This window comes from Mirounga angustirostris, unplaced genomic scaffold (genome assembly GCF_029215605.1).
Source record: "Mirounga angustirostris isolate CCGP_5_RB_7025 unplaced genomic scaffold, mMirAng1.0.hap1 SCAF_2, whole genome shotgun sequence".
In the NCBI taxonomy this organism is placed as follows: Eukaryota; Metazoa; Chordata; class Mammalia; order Carnivora; family Phocidae; genus Mirounga; species Mirounga angustirostris.
In genome coordinates, this window is record NW_026991710.1 from 152,955,692 (window position 1) to 152,973,163 (window position 17,472).

The 17,472-nt window shown below is 36.0% G+C and overlaps 1 protein-coding gene across 3 annotated transcripts in view; it reads right to left on the bottom strand.

Moving 5' to 3' along the window:
- FZD3 (frizzled class receptor 3) overlaps positions 1–17,472 on the bottom strand; it is a 94,826-nt gene that overhangs the window by 58,474 nt on the left and 18,880 nt on the right. For 2 of the 3 annotated variants that reach the window (XM_045880080.3, XM_064585332.1), the window contains 2 exons: positions 9,160–9,356; positions 1,805–2,822 (listed from right to left, as the gene is read on the bottom strand). In XM_045880080.3, the coding sequence (XP_045736036.1) occupies positions 1,805–2,822; positions 9,160–9,356 (1,215 nt within the window). Of the gene's footprint in view, positions 1–1,804; positions 2,823–9,115; positions 9,357–17,472 lie in introns of those variants that run through there. The other variant, XM_064585333.1, reaches the window with a different exon arrangement.

A 17,472-nucleotide genomic window follows, 5' to 3' on the forward strand; every position in this document is an offset into this window, starting at 1 on the left:
CATCTCTTTCTCTCTCATTAGAGGCAAAATTCCATTACTTAGCTTCAGGCCTGAAAACTCATATTAAGAGTTTTTAATAAGTCATTCTGTCAAGAAATTCAATTTCAATCATTCATTTTTTCTGGTCTCTCAATATAAGTTGTTTTTTAAAAGCCCATAGCTAATATTTATACAATAATAAACTGGCATTCTCAGTCATTAAATATTTATCAGCAGTGGGGTGCCTGGGTGGCTCAGATGGTTAACTTGTCTGCCTTCGGCTCAGGTCATGATCCCAGGGTCCTGGGATAGAGCCCCACATCGGGTTCCTGGCTCAGCGGGGAGCCTGCTTCTCCCTCTCCCTCTGCCTTTCTCCCTGCTCATGCTCTCTCTCTCTCTTTCTCTCTCTGTGTCTCAGATGAATAAATAAAAAAAAAAATCTTAAAAAAAAATATTTATCAGCATTGATTATGTGCTAATCACATACTCTTTGTCCGTGGTACCACCGTTACCATTTCTTTTTTTTTTTTTTTTTAAGATTTATTTATTTATTTTAGGGAGAGAGAGAGAGTGAGAGTGAGTGAGGGGTGTGGGAGAGGTGTGGGGCAGGGGCAGAGGAGGGAGAGGGAGAGAATTTCAAGGAGACACCCCGCTGAGCACAGAGCCCACAAGGCACTCAGTCTCAACCCTGAATTCATGACCTGAGCCAAAACCAAGAGTCAGACGCTCAACCGAGCCACTCAGGCACCCCTACCATTTCTTAAAAATGTCTTTTCTCCATCTACATAGCCACATTCTCAATGTATCATCTACCCACCTATAGAATATGTATTCAAAAAATATGAAAATATGAAAAAGAAGTTCTTGCTTTCAAAGACTTCACTCTAGCAGGAGAAAGAGACAAACAAGAATTATCTATAATACATAAATACTTTTAAAAAGGTAATTAAACCTTAACGGTCAGGAAAGATGAAAGGATGGCTGGTGCCCTTTTAACAGCTAACCTGGAACATGAACAGGAGACAGCAATGGAGACTATTCTTTCGAGAAAACTTATCTTAAAAGGAAGAGAGGATGATAGCTAGGGGCACAGGTTCTAGAGAAGGTTTTAAGATAGAGAAATACTTAGCATCAACTATTCTGAACTACTTTCCTTGCTACATTCCTCTCCTAACACTAAATCCCAGTCTGGATATAAGCAAGTCACTTAACATTTCTAAGCCCCACGAGAGAGATGTTTAAGAACTCTAAATTACGAGGAAAACTGAATAAATTACCTCTAAAGTTCTTTCTAGACCTAAAATTCTATGATTCTGTCACTATGATCATCTGACCTGTTTAAATTCAAAGGTAAATCATAAAATATTCAGTATGCAAAAAAGAAAAACCAAGACCAATTAAGAGATGAACTAGTTTGTACAATTGCATTCTATTACTTTTGCAAAACAGTTAAAACAATTCCTCTTCTGGCCATCAGTAAAATTTTCACAAAAGACAGTGCATTTTTACCAGTTGGTAAAGAGCTTCTCACCCTCAAACCTGTAGACTTCTAAACAATCCCCAAGCAAACTGTTCTGTGACAACAGAAGTAAATTGCTTAAAAGCCCATAGCTTAGACTTGTAAAAGTCATCTTTTAAATGGAAGAGGTTTATAGAAACATGTATATTACATTCTTTCTACAATATATTTGTTCATTATCTTTAAAATTTTAATGTACAGGTTCATAAACAGTGTTTTTTAAAAAACTAGCTAAGATTAGATCTTCACAGTAATAGGCTTTTTCACTATCACACATTCTGAAATTTAGAACAAGGTTTCCCTTACCTGATATGGACACGGAATGTGATATTCTCTGCAGCGTTCTTGTATCCATGTTGTTTCCCAGATGCCACGGTAAGCTTGTTCATAAAAGTAGCATCCAATTACAACCAAGAGTGGTACGAGATAAAGAATGCTGAAAACACCAATCCGGATCATAAACTTCACCAACTTATCTTGGTTCTCCTTTTCTAATGGAATTTCAATTCGAACTCTGTTTAGGGATATAATGCCAGCTAAGAGGAGAGAAACTCCAACTACCACATACAGGCAGAGGGGAGCAAGAACAAAGTATCTCAAGGCATCAACATCGTAGAGGCCAACAAAACACACGCCACTGATATTGTCACCTTCAATTTTATTCATCGCTAAAAGGACGATAGTTAGAGTTCCAGGGATGCCCCATGCACTGGCGTGAAATAGCAATGCTTTCTTCTCAATAGCTTCACTACCCCACTTTGGCACAGCTGCCAAGAACCATGTGATGGTAAGAATTACCCACCAAACACTGCCAGCCATAGTAAAAAAATAGAGTACCATAAAAAGCATGGTACAGGCTTTATTATGAGATCCTTGTGTCACTGTGGAAGCCTTATACTGTGCAGGGCTAGATGCATTGCAGGCTACTCGGTCTTCAAGCAAAAACCCAATGAAGAAAATTAATGATACCATCATGTAGCAGACAGCATAAAATATAATAGGTCTTTCAGGATAACGGAATCTTGTGACATCAATTAAAAAAGTTAAAAAAGTAAACAACGTGGCAGAGAGGCAAATGATTGAAATCAATCCTATGAAGTATCGAGCAAATGAAAGTTCTTCTCTCCTAAAGTACATATTTGGACAAGGAGGTGAACAATCACGCACGTGTAAAAAAGAATAACCAAGATCAGGGTCAATTTTCAACTCTCGAGGACACCAAAAACCATAGTCCCTCTGCACTGCCACTGGAGCTCCTTCAGTAGGATCACCAGCTAAATTCAGATCCACAAGTCGAGGATATGGCTCATCACAATCTGGGAACCTAAAAAAATACAAGATGAGAACCATTTTCACTTATTGGGAAGTCTATTGATACTTAACAATTTGGATTTCCAAATTTAGCACTCATGACCTTATTCATTCTAATATCCTTGGAGTACAATTACATTAAGTAGAAATAAAGTAAATGTTGATTCTTGTTTATGGGCCATACAATTAGACTGTCCACTGTTGATCAAAAAATGATATGGTTTTATACTTAATTTAGTTTTGGCTTCAAAAACAATACTTTTTTAAAGTTTATTTATTTTTTTTAGTAATTTCTACTCCCAACATGGGGCTTGAACTCACAACCCCTGAGAACAAGAGTTGCATGCTCTTCTAACTGAGCTAGCCAGGTGCCCCAAAGAGTATTCTTTTAATTAAAATAGTCTAAAATAGCCATCAATAAGTAACACTGTATATAGAGAGTATTTAAGATACACACTTTATTTTTTTTAAAGATTTATTTATTTATTTATTTGAGACAGAGAGAATGAGAGAGAGAGAGCACATGAGAGGGGGGAGGGTCAGAGGCAGAAGCAGGCTCCCTGCCGAGCAGGGAGCCCGATGCGGGACTCGATCCCGGGACTCCAGGATCATGACCTGAGCCGAAGGCAGTCGCTTAACCAACTGAGCCACCCAGGTGCCCCAAGACACACACTTTAAAATAAGATTTTAAAATATATACATTATTATAAAAGAAATGAATACATAGCTCTAACAAAAGAGTAGCTTTTTCCCAACCTTTAACTAGTTACCCTAGATTCAGTGGAACTTCCTTAAGCAGAAATGTTAAAAAAATCTTTCCCAAATGCATAGCCCAAGGATTTTTTAGCAATAAAAAAATCCTTATAAGTGGCTGAGTTTTTAGATCTTTTCTTCCCATTTTATATTTGCTCCCTGCTTAGCATATTGATTAATTACAGTCCTTCTAAGGTCTCTAATGTGAACTACTTCTTTCTTACCACCCCTAATTTCTCTCCAATCCATTACATTCTCTAACTCACTTATTCTCAAACTTTGGTGTACATAAGAAAAACTTAATATTGTTTTAAAAATAAAAGTTCAGGGGCACCTGGGTGGCTCAGTTGGTTAAGTGCCTGCCTTCGGCTTAGGTCATGATCCAGGAGTCCTGGGATCAAGCCCCAAGTTGGGCTCCCTGCTCAGCAGGGAGTCTGCTTCTCCCTCTTTCTCTGCTCCCCCTCACTTGTGCTCTCTCTCTCTCACTCTCTCAAATAAATAAATAAATAAAATCTTTTAAAAAATAAATAAAAATAAAAATAAAAATTCTTGGGGCGCCTAGGTGGCTCAGTCAGTTAAGCATCTACCTTCAGCTCAGGTCATGATCCCGGGGTCCTGGGATTGAGCCCCATGTCAGGCTCCCCGCTCAGCAGGGAACCTGCTTCTCCCTCTCCCTCTGTCCTCTTGCTTGTGCTCTCTCTCTTGCTCTAATAAATAATAAAATCTTTAAAATAAATAAATAAATAAGAAAATTCCTGCTTCCCACCACCACAAATCATATTACAGTATACCTGTGTGAGGGCCCAGAAATTTACATTTTAGCAAGTTTCCAAAGGGACAAGATCTGCAGACTTGAGAAAGTATCACAGCTGCAGGACAAATAAAACGGGTTTGTGGTGCAGACATGAGTAAAGATACCATTCTCATGAACTTCTTGCATCTTCAATTGTCTTGCCTGTATCAGTTCCTAAGCCTTCAGACTCCCACTAACTAGATGTCTAACAGTTTATATGCATCAAATAGTTTCCAAGAAACCATCATTGATATTAAGTTTGACAAAAACATGCATAACCTTATGCTGTAGCTGATTAATCTTTTATTTTCTAACATAATCCATTTTCTTCACTAGACTTGGAATTATAAATCTAAATGAGAGAAACTTATTGCATTTAAGCATTTGTTTATATCCTGCAGTATGTCAGGCATTAAACGTAAAAAGACAAAAAACCAGGCTTTCTATCCCGCAGTCTAAAAAGATACAAACTTGTAAATACAAAATTGGGATATATGAACAAACAAACTCTATATAAAGTATAAAAATAATACAAAGGATTAATTCTTCCAAAGGATGAGATTATGAAAGACTTCATAAAATAAGACTCTCAAATACAGGATTTTGAGTCAGTATTTGACAGTTCTGGTGGTATGCCAATCAGTATTCTAGCAAGAAATGCAAGCAATGGCAAAGAGATTTGAACAGGGTAGTTTAATATTGCTGGAGCATGAAGTGGGCATGACTTGTGACAGGAGATCAGGTTGGAGAGATAAGCATGTTGCAGAAGAGAGAGAGAGAGAGAGAACAGTGATACTGAATTTAAAACCATGCAAAGTTATACTTTATGCTTTTATGACTGTGTTTGTATACCCAATTGCCCCTCAATATATATATATATACTTCACTCTATAACCTTTCCAAAAACCAAACTCTTTTGATTTCTACTCCTTAAGTTTCCCCATTTCCATAAGTGGTAATTCCATTCTTCTAGTTGCTCAGGCCAAAAACCTTGGGGTCATCCTTGAAATACTTTCCCTCTAATACATACCTCACAATCTACCAGCAATTTCTATCATTGTACCTTATGACATATCTTCTCATTTCCTCCACTGCCTCTGTGCAGTTTGAGCCTAATATTAATACCTCTTCCCTGAACTTCTGGAGTGTCTCCCAATTGATCTCCATTTCCACACAGCAGTCAGTGATCCTTTACAGACATGCCACTCCTGTGCTCATGATCATGTCTCTCCTGCTCTAAGTCCTCTAATGCTTTCCCACCTCACTAAGAGTCAAATCCAAATTCCGTATCAGAGCTACAAAGACCCTATGGCCAGTATTTTTCTGATCTGATATCCTTCCATTCTCCCTAACTTACTTGGCTCCAGATTCTCTGGTTCCCTTGTTCTTTGACTAATCCAAGCATGCTTCCATTTCAAAGCAGTTGCACTAACTGCTGTTTCCTATGCCTAGGTTATTCTTCCTTAGATATCTGGATTATTTGTTTCTCATTTCGTTCGGGTCCCTACTCTAATTCTTCTTTATCAAAAAGGCCTTCCCCAATATCACCATAGAAAAGAGTCTTCTGCTTCCACCCAACCCTATTTTTTTTCTTATTAGCATTCATTACCATCTGGCATTATCTATTTATTTGTTCTCTCTCCTACCACTACTAGAATTTTAGTTCCATAAGAACCAACACTATATTTTGTTCACTACTTATCTTTAGCATCTAGACTAATGCCTAACACACAGGACACATCCAATTAATATTTGTTGAGTTAATGATTGTTGAATAAACATATTCATATAGACCTAACCCAGGTAATTAGAAAGATGACTAGGAGCAGTGTCAAATGGGAGCAGAGATATTAGTTGATTCAAATAATACCAGAATTAAAACCAGATAAGGCAGGGGCACCTGGCTGGCTGAGTTGGTAGAACATGTGACTCTTGATCTCCAGGTTCTAAGTTTGAGCCCCATGTTGGGTGTAGAAATTACTTAAAAAAAATAAAACATCTTGGGCGCCTGGGTGGCTCAGTTGGTTGGGCGACTGCCTTCGGCTCAGGTCATGATCCTAGAGTCCCTGGATCGAGTCCCGCATCGGGCTCCCTGCTCGGCGGGGAGTCTGCTTCTCCCTCTGATCCTCTCTCTCTCTGTCTCATTCTCTCTCTCAAATAAATAAATAATAAAATCTTTAAAAATAAATAAATAAATAAATAAATAAATAATAAAACATCTTAAAAAGAAATAAAGCTAGTTAAGGTTCTGGGAATGAGACAGATATGAAATTAGTTAGATAAAAGCAATACAGTTTGTAACTGATTGGATGTGGGAGCTAAGGTCAATGAAGGAGGAACAGAAGGTGACTTATAGAGAATTAAAAAATGAGCAAAGGAAAATCAATGTTAGACATGTTGAAATTGAGGTATTTGAGACAAATGCAGGCTAGGATTTCCAATGGCTGCTAGATATGCAGATTTGGAACTCAGCAAAAAGATGTCAAAGCTATAGATTTAGGTGTAGGAGTCAGCAGCAAATGAGTAAAAGAGTTAAAATGAGTGAGATGAGATCATCCTGGGAAAGCACACAGAATCAAAAAGAATAGGAACAGAACTGTGGAAAGCACCAATACTCAAGGGGTAGTAAGAGGAAGAGGATCCAAAAAAAGAAATTAAGAATAATTGGTCTGAGAAATAGCAGACCAGAATAGTTCACATATGATGGCTTAAATGATTTTCACGAAAAGAGGGAAAGTTGAGGTTGTGAAGAATTAGTATGAAATACAGAATAAAGGTGAAATATGGGTTTGAAGTGAGTGATATAGATTTGACAGAGGTGCTGAGAGGAATAAACAGAGATTATTCTGTTGACCAATCTGGAAATTTGCCAAAGACAAACAGCAAACAGAACTGCTACGGTTGACATCTTAAATATATAGCACAATTAATTTGTAAGAAATGGGTTGAATCAATCCAGTTGGAAATCTGAACAAGTTCAATAGAAGGAATGAGTTGAAATTGCTAGCAAGAGTGTCATTTCAAGTGACAGACCACAAAGCTTAAGTAAGGAAATAAATGAGATTAGGAAGAGTGATATTAGGAGAGGGGAAAAAAAAAACCAAAGTCTTAGAGTGTCCAGGTAGTTCAAGAGCAATAGGAAGAAGAATAGGAGAGATGTGGAAGAATGAAAGGTTGTTATAAAAGACTGGTTTGCCAGAATTTAAGGTTTCATAGTTAGTCAATGCCAGGCAACAGTAAGGACATAAAACAGATTTAACCCCATCAAAATAATGAAGATGATAATGAGATTTCTATACTTGTATATAAACTATTAATATAAAAAGACCGCTAAATAATGGGAGTTAGCTACCAGAAACATAAAATAGAGTTCCTGCCCAAATAATTCATAACTGTTATTATAAACACCAAGAAATTAACAGACTTCTAAAAGAGGGGCTGTAAACACTTCCACATGTTTGGGGATAAAGTGGATGGTTACATGGGACTAGATAAGGAAACATGTTAAACAGGTGGGAAATAAAGTAGACAAATACGAGAAAGCAAAATGTCAGTGAACTGACTATAAGAAACTGATATGTTTTATTTCTGAAGTTTTCCCAAATGCCAAATGAGAGTAACAACACCTGCTTTTTACCCACCTCCAAGGGCTATTTTTAGATGACAAAATTAATTTTAATATGAAGGAGAAAAAATGTTCATTGCAGCATTACTGATAACAGCAAACACCCAGAAATAATTTAAATGACCATCAATAGGAAATGGTTAAGTAACTATGGAATATTAATATAGTAGTCCATTACGTAGCAATTAAAAGGAATGAACCAAACCTACAGATATAAATATACATATATTTTTAAATTTTAATGTTGTTTATAGATCTGTATATATGTAGTAAGAGTATAAAAACAAATATAGAAATGATTAACAACATAGTCAACATAATTATTACCTCATCTCTGGGGAGGAAAGAAGGGAATGAAATCAAGATGGGTACCAAGGAAGGAACTTTCAGCTCTACCTGTATTATTTCTTAAAAAAAAAAAGTGACTAATCCAAGTATCACAAAATGTTAAGACTGGATAAAGTTAGACAACAATAGTACATATGCATTTATCTTATTATTCCTTATTTCTGAAACATTTCACAATACAAAAAGGTACATTATTATATTAGAAATATAGTATTACTCTATACATTATTACTAACAATAAACATTCTCTTATATAAATCTGTAAGACTGTCTAGTAAACATCGTCAAATCTTTAGGAAATGCTTATAATCTATATTTTGGAAATGATCTGAAAAGTATCTGACATTTCCTAATTCTGGTTTGTTAATTCATGACAAAAAAAGAGTTGACAGAACTACTTTAGTCATTAACACGTCTAAATCATACAGATATTTAATTTCCACTAAGTGATCATTAAAGACATTTAATGCTGAGGTAATGAATGATTATTTTCTTCTCTATATTTTCTAATTGCATTACTAATAGCATTACTTGTATAACCAGAAAATAAATTTTTTGAGGGAAGAAAAATCAACTTTATGTCTTGATTGTTTTTCTTAATTCTTTTAAAAATTTCTTCATTGAAATGTTTTTTCCTTTTCTATCTTTTCATTTAGTGATTTCAAGTTCCTAAGGAAATGAACAATTCTGAGGCCATGAAACTGCTGTTCAAAATTAAGATTAATACATACTTCAAAAAAAGTTTTTAAAAACTGATGAATTAGAGAACAAGTAATTTTAAACATACTGTAGCATTAAGTAATGATCCATGAAAATCTATGATTTTCGCACCTACTGCATTCCATATCTTCAGGCCAAGGAACACCAAACATCTCCATGAGCTCCGAACACTCACTGTAAGCCCGCTGACACAGCCTACGACAGGGAAGTGTGACACGTCCATATTCCATACAAATAGGAGCATAGAGTGCACAAAGAAATGGCCGAAAATCCCGAGAACAATCCAGATTCACCATTGGGTGGAATGGCTAGGAAAAAGTTAAAATTGAATAATTAGAGAAAGAATTGTATACAAGTTAAAGCTTCCAATATAGAATATTACAATATTCTTTTTTTTTCCATTTTAAAAATTTCTGAAGGCTATTAAAATTTCTGAAGGAAAGTTTTTGGTTTTTGAAACAAAATCTTCTTCTATATCCCTAAAGATTCTGAATTGGTTAAGACTGAGGTGTATTTCAGAAACTATATGTGTATTTTATTAGTTAGAGGTGATATTAATGAAGAGGCAGGACTGAGAATCACAGTATGATCCATTTTACATAGGAAAGAAAATCCATAAAAGATATGTGCCAAATGCTCAAAAAGTGGTTATTGCTTGGTGACAGGATTATAAGAGATTTTAATTCTCTTCCTTTTATGTATTTCAATTTCTACATTTTCTTCAACTAACAAGTATCAACAGGAGAGAGCAGACAAAATGCTAAAAGAGGAAAGGGAGTGGGAGTGGAGGAAGAGAAGTAGTTATACATAGCAGTAGTTATTTTGAGAGTGAGGGAGAGGGAAGGATCTCTCACATTTGTCTCATATTTTCCTGTTCTTGTTACATTAAAAAAAATTTTTTTTAACTGATATCACATGACATAAACAGAACTAACGCTGTAAACTGATACTAAGGAAACAAAAGGAGAAAATAGTGGCCCCAGACATAAAACCATGCTTAAATAATCATTATAACCACAGGAATAGATCAAATATCCCAATAAGTATGCATCTGAGTTTTTTACTATTAAATATTTTTTCACTTATTTATATAATAGTTTCAGAATCACTGCTGATTTTGATCTGGTAACAGATATTCTCACCACTAAGCCTTTCTATCGAGTAAGAATCAATCAATTTTTACATTGATATATAATATTTTCCAAAGGCCTCCTATACAAGATGCAGTCAGAAAACCAAGAGTCACTTAAAGAAACTGAGTTAACTGTATAATGGACATGGTACCCAACATATAACAATAAACTATATGTGACCATCACTCCCAAGGATGAAGGAGTAGCTTGTGTTAAACCAATGTTTCCATCAAGAATAATTTTAAAATATAGAAAAACAGTTTTAAAACATCTATTTAAAGCTACTGAAGAACTGTTGAAGCAAAACAACTAGAGAGACCAAGAATATAGAGAGTAGGAAACATGGAAGGGGCCTGATAAGTGCAGCTGCTTTTCCAAGGAGGCATTCGTTGAATCTGGGCATAAGGCAAGAGGCTGAGAATCAAGCTTTGACTAGGCTGGTGCTAGAAACCAGCACAGCTTTGGTGGTCTTACAAGGCTACAGACAAAATTCAAAATGAAAGGAATAAGACGTAGGTGAGAAGGGGAAGTGCCAAGGATTGAGTCTGACACAGAGCCAATTTTCCCTTCAAGAAATCTGAAAATTCTGAAGCTGCATGAGGAAGGAGCTAAGAAGCTAAGCAGAAAGCCTCTGAAAAGCAGAGTGGAGATTCTGGCAGTTATATCATACTGAGGAAACATGGATTAGAGTTCAAGTCCTGCCAGGGGAACTGAACATACCAGACTCTCTCAGCTGGAAGTTCTGAATAGCTACACTCTAGTTGCAGTGGCAAATCAGAAGGAGGCAGAGACCTACCAAAAGTGTAACCCTGCCTCAACTCAGCTCAGTCCCTGATGGAATTAAGGTGATCCACCATTTATCTGCTAATTAGAAGAAAGGGTGAACTTTCTCTGGAGTAATAGAACATCTTCTGGAACCTCACCAACATTTCGTAATGTCTAACACTAAAACAAAAAAAATTACTAGGTATTTCAAGAGACAGGACCATATGGGGTGCCTGGGTGGCTTAGTTGGTTCAGCCTTTGGCTCAGGTCATGATCTCAGGGTCCTGGGATCCGGCCCCCCATCAGGCCTTCTGCTCAGCGGGGAGTCTGTTTCTCCTTCTCCTTCTGCCCCTTCCCACCTGGCTCATGTGCACTCTCTCTCTCTCCCCTCAATCTCTCTCTCTTTCTCTGTGTGTCAAATAAATAAATAAAATCTTTTAAAAAAAGAGAGAGAGGAGACAGGACCATATGATTAAAACCAAGAAAAAAAATTACAATGTTTTGGTGATCCAGCTATTGAGCTTAATATACAAGACTGTATATAACTATGTCAAATATGTTCAAGAAAATAACAATGAAGAATTTCGGAATCAAGTGGAAATTTTGTAACTGAAATATACAATTGGAATTAAGAACTCATTAGATTTATCAGAAGACAGAATTGGCAAAACAAAAAACAAGGCAATAGGAAATATCCAAACAGAAGCACACAGACCAAGAAATACTGAAAAATACATTAAAAAAACATAAGAGACATGTGAAACATGGGAAAGCCTAAGATATACATAACTGGAATCTTAAAAGGTGGGGAGAAAGAGAATGGGCAGAGGCACTATATAAAAATATGATGACTGAGAATTTTCTAAAGCTAATTGAAGATAACAATCTACAGATTCAAAATCTTCTGCAAACCCCAAAAAGGATAAATATAAGAAAATCACATCTAGGCAAATGTTAAATTGTTGAAAACTAAAGAAAAATATCTGAAAAGCAGCCAATGGGGGGTGCAGGGAGATAATTTACCTTTAACAGAGCAACAGTTAACACTCAGAGCTGACTTTGGAAAACTATAAAACAATAGAATGACTTACTTAAAGAGCTAAGGAAAAATAACTGCAAACTTATAAGTCTACAGCCAGCAAAAACATCCTTCATAAATGAAGGCAAAATAAAGACATTTTCAGACAGACAAAAAAATCAGTCACCAGCAAACCTGCACTCAAGTGTTCTTCAGACAGAAGGAAGATGATCAAAGATGAAAACTCAAAAGTACTTAAAAGCAACAAAAGGGGTGAATATGTGGGAAAATATAAACGAATACCCCCGTACCAATAAAAAATAATGTCTTAAAATACATACAAAACACAGATATATATATATATTTTAAGATTTTATTTATTTATTTGACAGGGAGAGATAGTAAGAGAGAAAACAAGCAGGGGCAGCAGCAGGCAGAGGGAGAGGGAGAAGTAGGCTCCTTGCTGAGCAAGGAGCCCAATGTGGGGCTCAATCCCAGGACTCTGAGTTCATGACCTGAGCTGAAGGCAGACACTTAACCAACTGAGCCATCCAGATGCCCCCAAAACACAGGTATATTAATATGCATAATAATAAAATGGAAAAGATGGGAGGCCAGAGGGAACACTAATGGGGTAGTGTTTAAAATAATGATTTTATTAAGAGTATAAGTCATAAGTACATATCATAATTTCTAGGGTAAACAATAAAAGAATGCACAATGAGGTAAAACAGAAGGAAACAGTAGAACACAAAAGAAGACAAGATCGGAGAGAAAAAGAAAAGCAAAACAGTTTGGTCACATTGAAATCAAATAGTAAGATAGTAAATATTAGCCCAAGTACAACAGTAATTACATTAGATATACATGGATTAAAAACTCTAAGTAAGGGGTGCCTGGGTGGCTCAGTTGGTTAAGTGTCTGCCTTCGGCTTGGGTCATGATCCCAGGGTCCTGGGATCGAGCCCCGTGTCGGGTTCCCTGCTCTTTTGGGGAGCCTGCTTCTCCCTCTCCCTGCCGCTCCCCCGGCTTGTGCTCTCTCTGTCAAATAAATAAATAAAATCTTAAAAAAAAGAAAAACACTTTAAAAAAGACTAAGAGGGGGCGCCTGGGTGGCTCAGTTGGTTAAGCGACTGCCTTCGGCTCAGGTCATGATCCTGGAGTCCCGGGATCGAGTCCCGCATCGGGCTCCCTGCTCGGCAGGGAGCCTGCTTCTCCCTCTGGCCCTCCCCCCTCTCATGTGCTCTCTGTCTCTCTCATTCTCTCTGTCTCAGATAAATAAATAAAATCTTTAAAAAAAAAAAAAAAAAAGACTAAGAGTTTTGGACTAGGTAAAAACAAAAACAAAAACACTATGCTGTTTACAAAGACACATTTTTCAATATAAAGAAACAGGTTAAAAGTAAAAGAAAGGTAAATGGTAATGCAAGAACTAACCAAAAGAAAGAGTAGATTTTTATGACAAGAAGTGTTCCCGGAGATAAAGGGCATTTCATAAGACAAAAGAATCAATTCACCAATACTAAAAAGTAGATCTAAACATATATAGACCACTTAACATAGCTTCAAATTATTTTAATCAAAAATAGACAAAACTAAAAGGGAAAATATACAAAGCCACACTCCGAGTGAGAGATTGATACACTTCTCTCAGTAAGCGACAGAAGAGCAAGACAAAAATTCTGTAAGAATACAGAAAATCTAAACAAGCCAATTACAAATTTGATCTAAATAACATTTATAATCATGATGTCTAACAATAACTGGATCCTATTTAACAGACACATGGAATCTTTATCAAAATTGGCCATTATTCTAGATCCTAAAGCATGCCACAACAAACTTCAGAGAATTAAAATCAGTCACAGAAGGTTCTACGACTAAAATGTAAGGTATAAATCAATTACATAAAAAGCCCAAACCCAACTGCTTGAAAATTTGGAAATTAGACAACAAACTCCTAAATAACCCATAATTAACAAAGGGAATCATAAGAGAAATGTAAGTTATATATATAATTATATAGATTATATAATCTATGTATAAATGTAAATAAAGACAAATATCAGCAAAAGCTGTACTCAGAGAAAATTTACAATCTGATATACACGTATCAGAAAATAAGAAAGCCTGGGGTGCCTGGGTGGCTCAGTCGTTAAGCTTCTGCCTTTGGCTCAGGTCATGATCTCAGGGTCCTGGGATCGAGCCCCACACCGGGCTCCCTGCTCAGCAGGGAGTCTGCTTCTCCCTCTGACCCTCCTCCCTCTCCTGCTCTGTCTCTCATTCTCTCTCTCTCAAATAAATAAAATCTTAAAAATAAATAAATAAATAAAGTGCCAATTCTCCCCCAAATAATTTCCAGATTTAATGAAATTTCTACCAAAATGCAGCATGACTTTTAGTAGATAAAGATGAGTTTATTCTAAATTATATGAAAAAAAACAAAAGAACAGACTTTGAAAAAAAAATTGGGAAGAATCATGCTATCCAATTTTAAGACTTACTATATAGCTAACAGTAATCAAAACAGTGTGGTTATCAGTGGAGAGACAGATACAAAAGATCAATAGAACATAATAGAGAAGGGGCGCCTGGGTAGCTCAATTGATTAAGCATCTGCCTTCAGCTGGGTTCATGATCCCAGGGTCCTAGGATTGAGCCCCACATTGGGCTTCCTGCTCAGCGGGGAGCTGCTTCTCCCTATCCTCTCCCCCTGCTTGGGCTCTCTCTCTCTCTGTCAAATAAATAAATAAAATCTTTTTAAAAATTTAAAAAAGAATAGAGAAGCCAACATAAGGATGGACAATTAATTTTTGAGAAAGGAGCAAAAGCAATTCAATGGTGAAAGGATAGTTTTTTCAACAAATGGTGCTGAAGGTAGTGGATATTTATAGACAAGAAAATGAACCATACCTTATACAGATTAACTCAAAAGTGATGCATGGATTTAAATGTAAAAAATAAAAACTACAAAACTTCAAACAAACAAAGAAAAAATCTTCCAGACCAAGAGTTAGGTGAAGAGTTCTTACACCAAAAGGACAATCCATAAAAGAAAAAAAAAAGGTAAACTGGAGTTAATTAAAATTTAAAACTTCTGTTCTCTTAAAGACCTTGTTAAAATGATGTGAAGACATACTACAGACTAGGATAAACTATTTGTAGACTATATTATCCAACAACGGATTTGTATCTAGATTATATATAGAAGTCTCAAAACTCAAAAATAAGAAACAATTCAATTGCAATATGAACAAAAGACATAAACAGACATTTTACCAAAAAGGATTTATGAATGGCAAATGAGTACATATAATAGCCATGAGGGAAATGTAAATTAAAACCACACGAAGTATCACTATATACATATTAGAAAAACTGAAATAAAAAATTTTGACAATACCAAATGGTAGTGAGAATGTAGAGAAAGTAAATCTCTCATACGTTGCTGGTGAGAATGTAAAATGGTACAACCACTATGGAAAATAGTTTAGCAGTTTCTAAAATTCCAAACATATGCTTCTCATATGATCCAGCAGTCACACCCTTGGGCATTTATCCCCCTCAAATAAAAATTTATGTCTGCACAAAAACCTGTACACCAATGGTCATAACAGCTTTATTTATAATAGCAAAGAGTTGAAACAACTCAAATGTTCTCCAATGGGTGGCTGATTAAACAAATTGTGGCATATCTGTTTAACAAAATATTCAGAAATTAAAAATAACTATTGACACATAGAACTTGTATGGTTATTATGCTCAATGAAAAAATCTCAAAAGATTACACACTGCATGATTCCATTTATATAACATTCTTAAAATGATAAAATTACAGATAAGAGAACAAAGTAATGGCTGCTCAGGAGTGGGAAAAGGGAGGAGGGAGAAAGGAAGCATAAGGGAGTTCCTTAGTGGTGATAAAACAGTTAATTGTAGCAGTGGCTACATACATCTATATATGTGATAAAATTGCAAAGACTAGGAGTGTGCATGGTTGGCTCAGCCCGTGGAGCATGCGACTCAATCTAGGGGTTGTGAGTTGAAGCCCCACGTTGGGCATAGAGCTTACTTAAAAAAAAATTGTGAAGACTACACACATAGACACATGCATATACACACACAAAAATAAGTCCATGTAAAAACTGGTGAAATATGATAAGGTCTATAGATAGTACCAAGGTTAACTTCCTAGTTTTTATCCTGTATGACAGTTATATAAGGTACTAGGACTGGGGTTGGGAGGGGGTGGGGACTAGGAAGGTACACAGAATGTCTCTATACTCTTTTTGCAATTTCCCATGAGTTTATAATTATTTTAAAATTAAAAGTTAAGGGGCACTTAGTGGCTCAGTCGTTAAGCATCTGCTTTCGGCTCAAGTCATGATCCCAGGGTCCTGGGATGGAGCCCTGCTCAGCAGGAAGCCTGCTTCTCCCTCTCCCACTCCCCCTGCTTGTGTTCCCTCTCTCGCTGTCTCTTTCTCTGTCAAATAAATAAATAAAATATTTTTTAAAAAATTAAAAGTTAAAAACATTATATTCACATGTTGATGATGTATGTACATACATCATACATAGATGCATATGTATGTCTTAAGTCTCAAAACTTGCTTGGTACTTAGCAACACATAAAATATCAACCAATCAGATATTGTTATGTTACTATGTTAGTAAAACCTCGATCTGTGAATTATAGATGAATTATAAAATTGATTTGAGTGATTATTTTGTGCTGCATGTTACTATGTTAGTAAAACCTCGATCTGTGAATTATAGATGAATTATAAAATTGATTTGAGTGATTATTTTGTGCTGCCTGCAATGAGCCTAAAGCTACAAGTTTATGCTCCTGCCACATATTAGCTATAAGTACCCTGTGCTATGTATCTCAGCTGGCAGGATTTACTGGCACTAAATATAGGCAGTTAAGTGCCTTATACACATTATCTCATTTAATCCCTCTGATAATTATTAATCACATTTTATAATACATATGAAGAAAATGAGACATTAAAATTAAGTAACTTGCCCAAGATCACAGAGCTACAAAGACAGACCCAAGAGTCAAGACCCTGGCATTCCTATCTAGAGCCCTTGAACTTAACCAATTTTTTCCACATAACCTCTCTAAACCTCAGTTTTCTCCTCTGTAAAATGGTCTTAATAACATATAAATAATAGTATATAAAATAGTTAGCATACAGGACCCAGTAAAAGCTTAAAAGGGGATTAGGGAAGAGTTGCAAGTTAACAGAGCTATAGCAGTCCTATATGGTGGGCCTAAGGAACCCTGCTGAATTTGAATGCCCTGTTCTCAACAAGTGAAAGTCAACTGGAATGATGTCATTAAAAAGCAAAACAAAGCATTGATGACTATTATGCTGGGTGAAGGAAACCAGAGATAAAAAAATAGATACTGTATGATTACATTTATATAAAACTCTAGAAAATGAAAACTAATCCACAGTGACAGAAAACAGATCACTGGTTGCTTGGAGCAGGGAGTGAA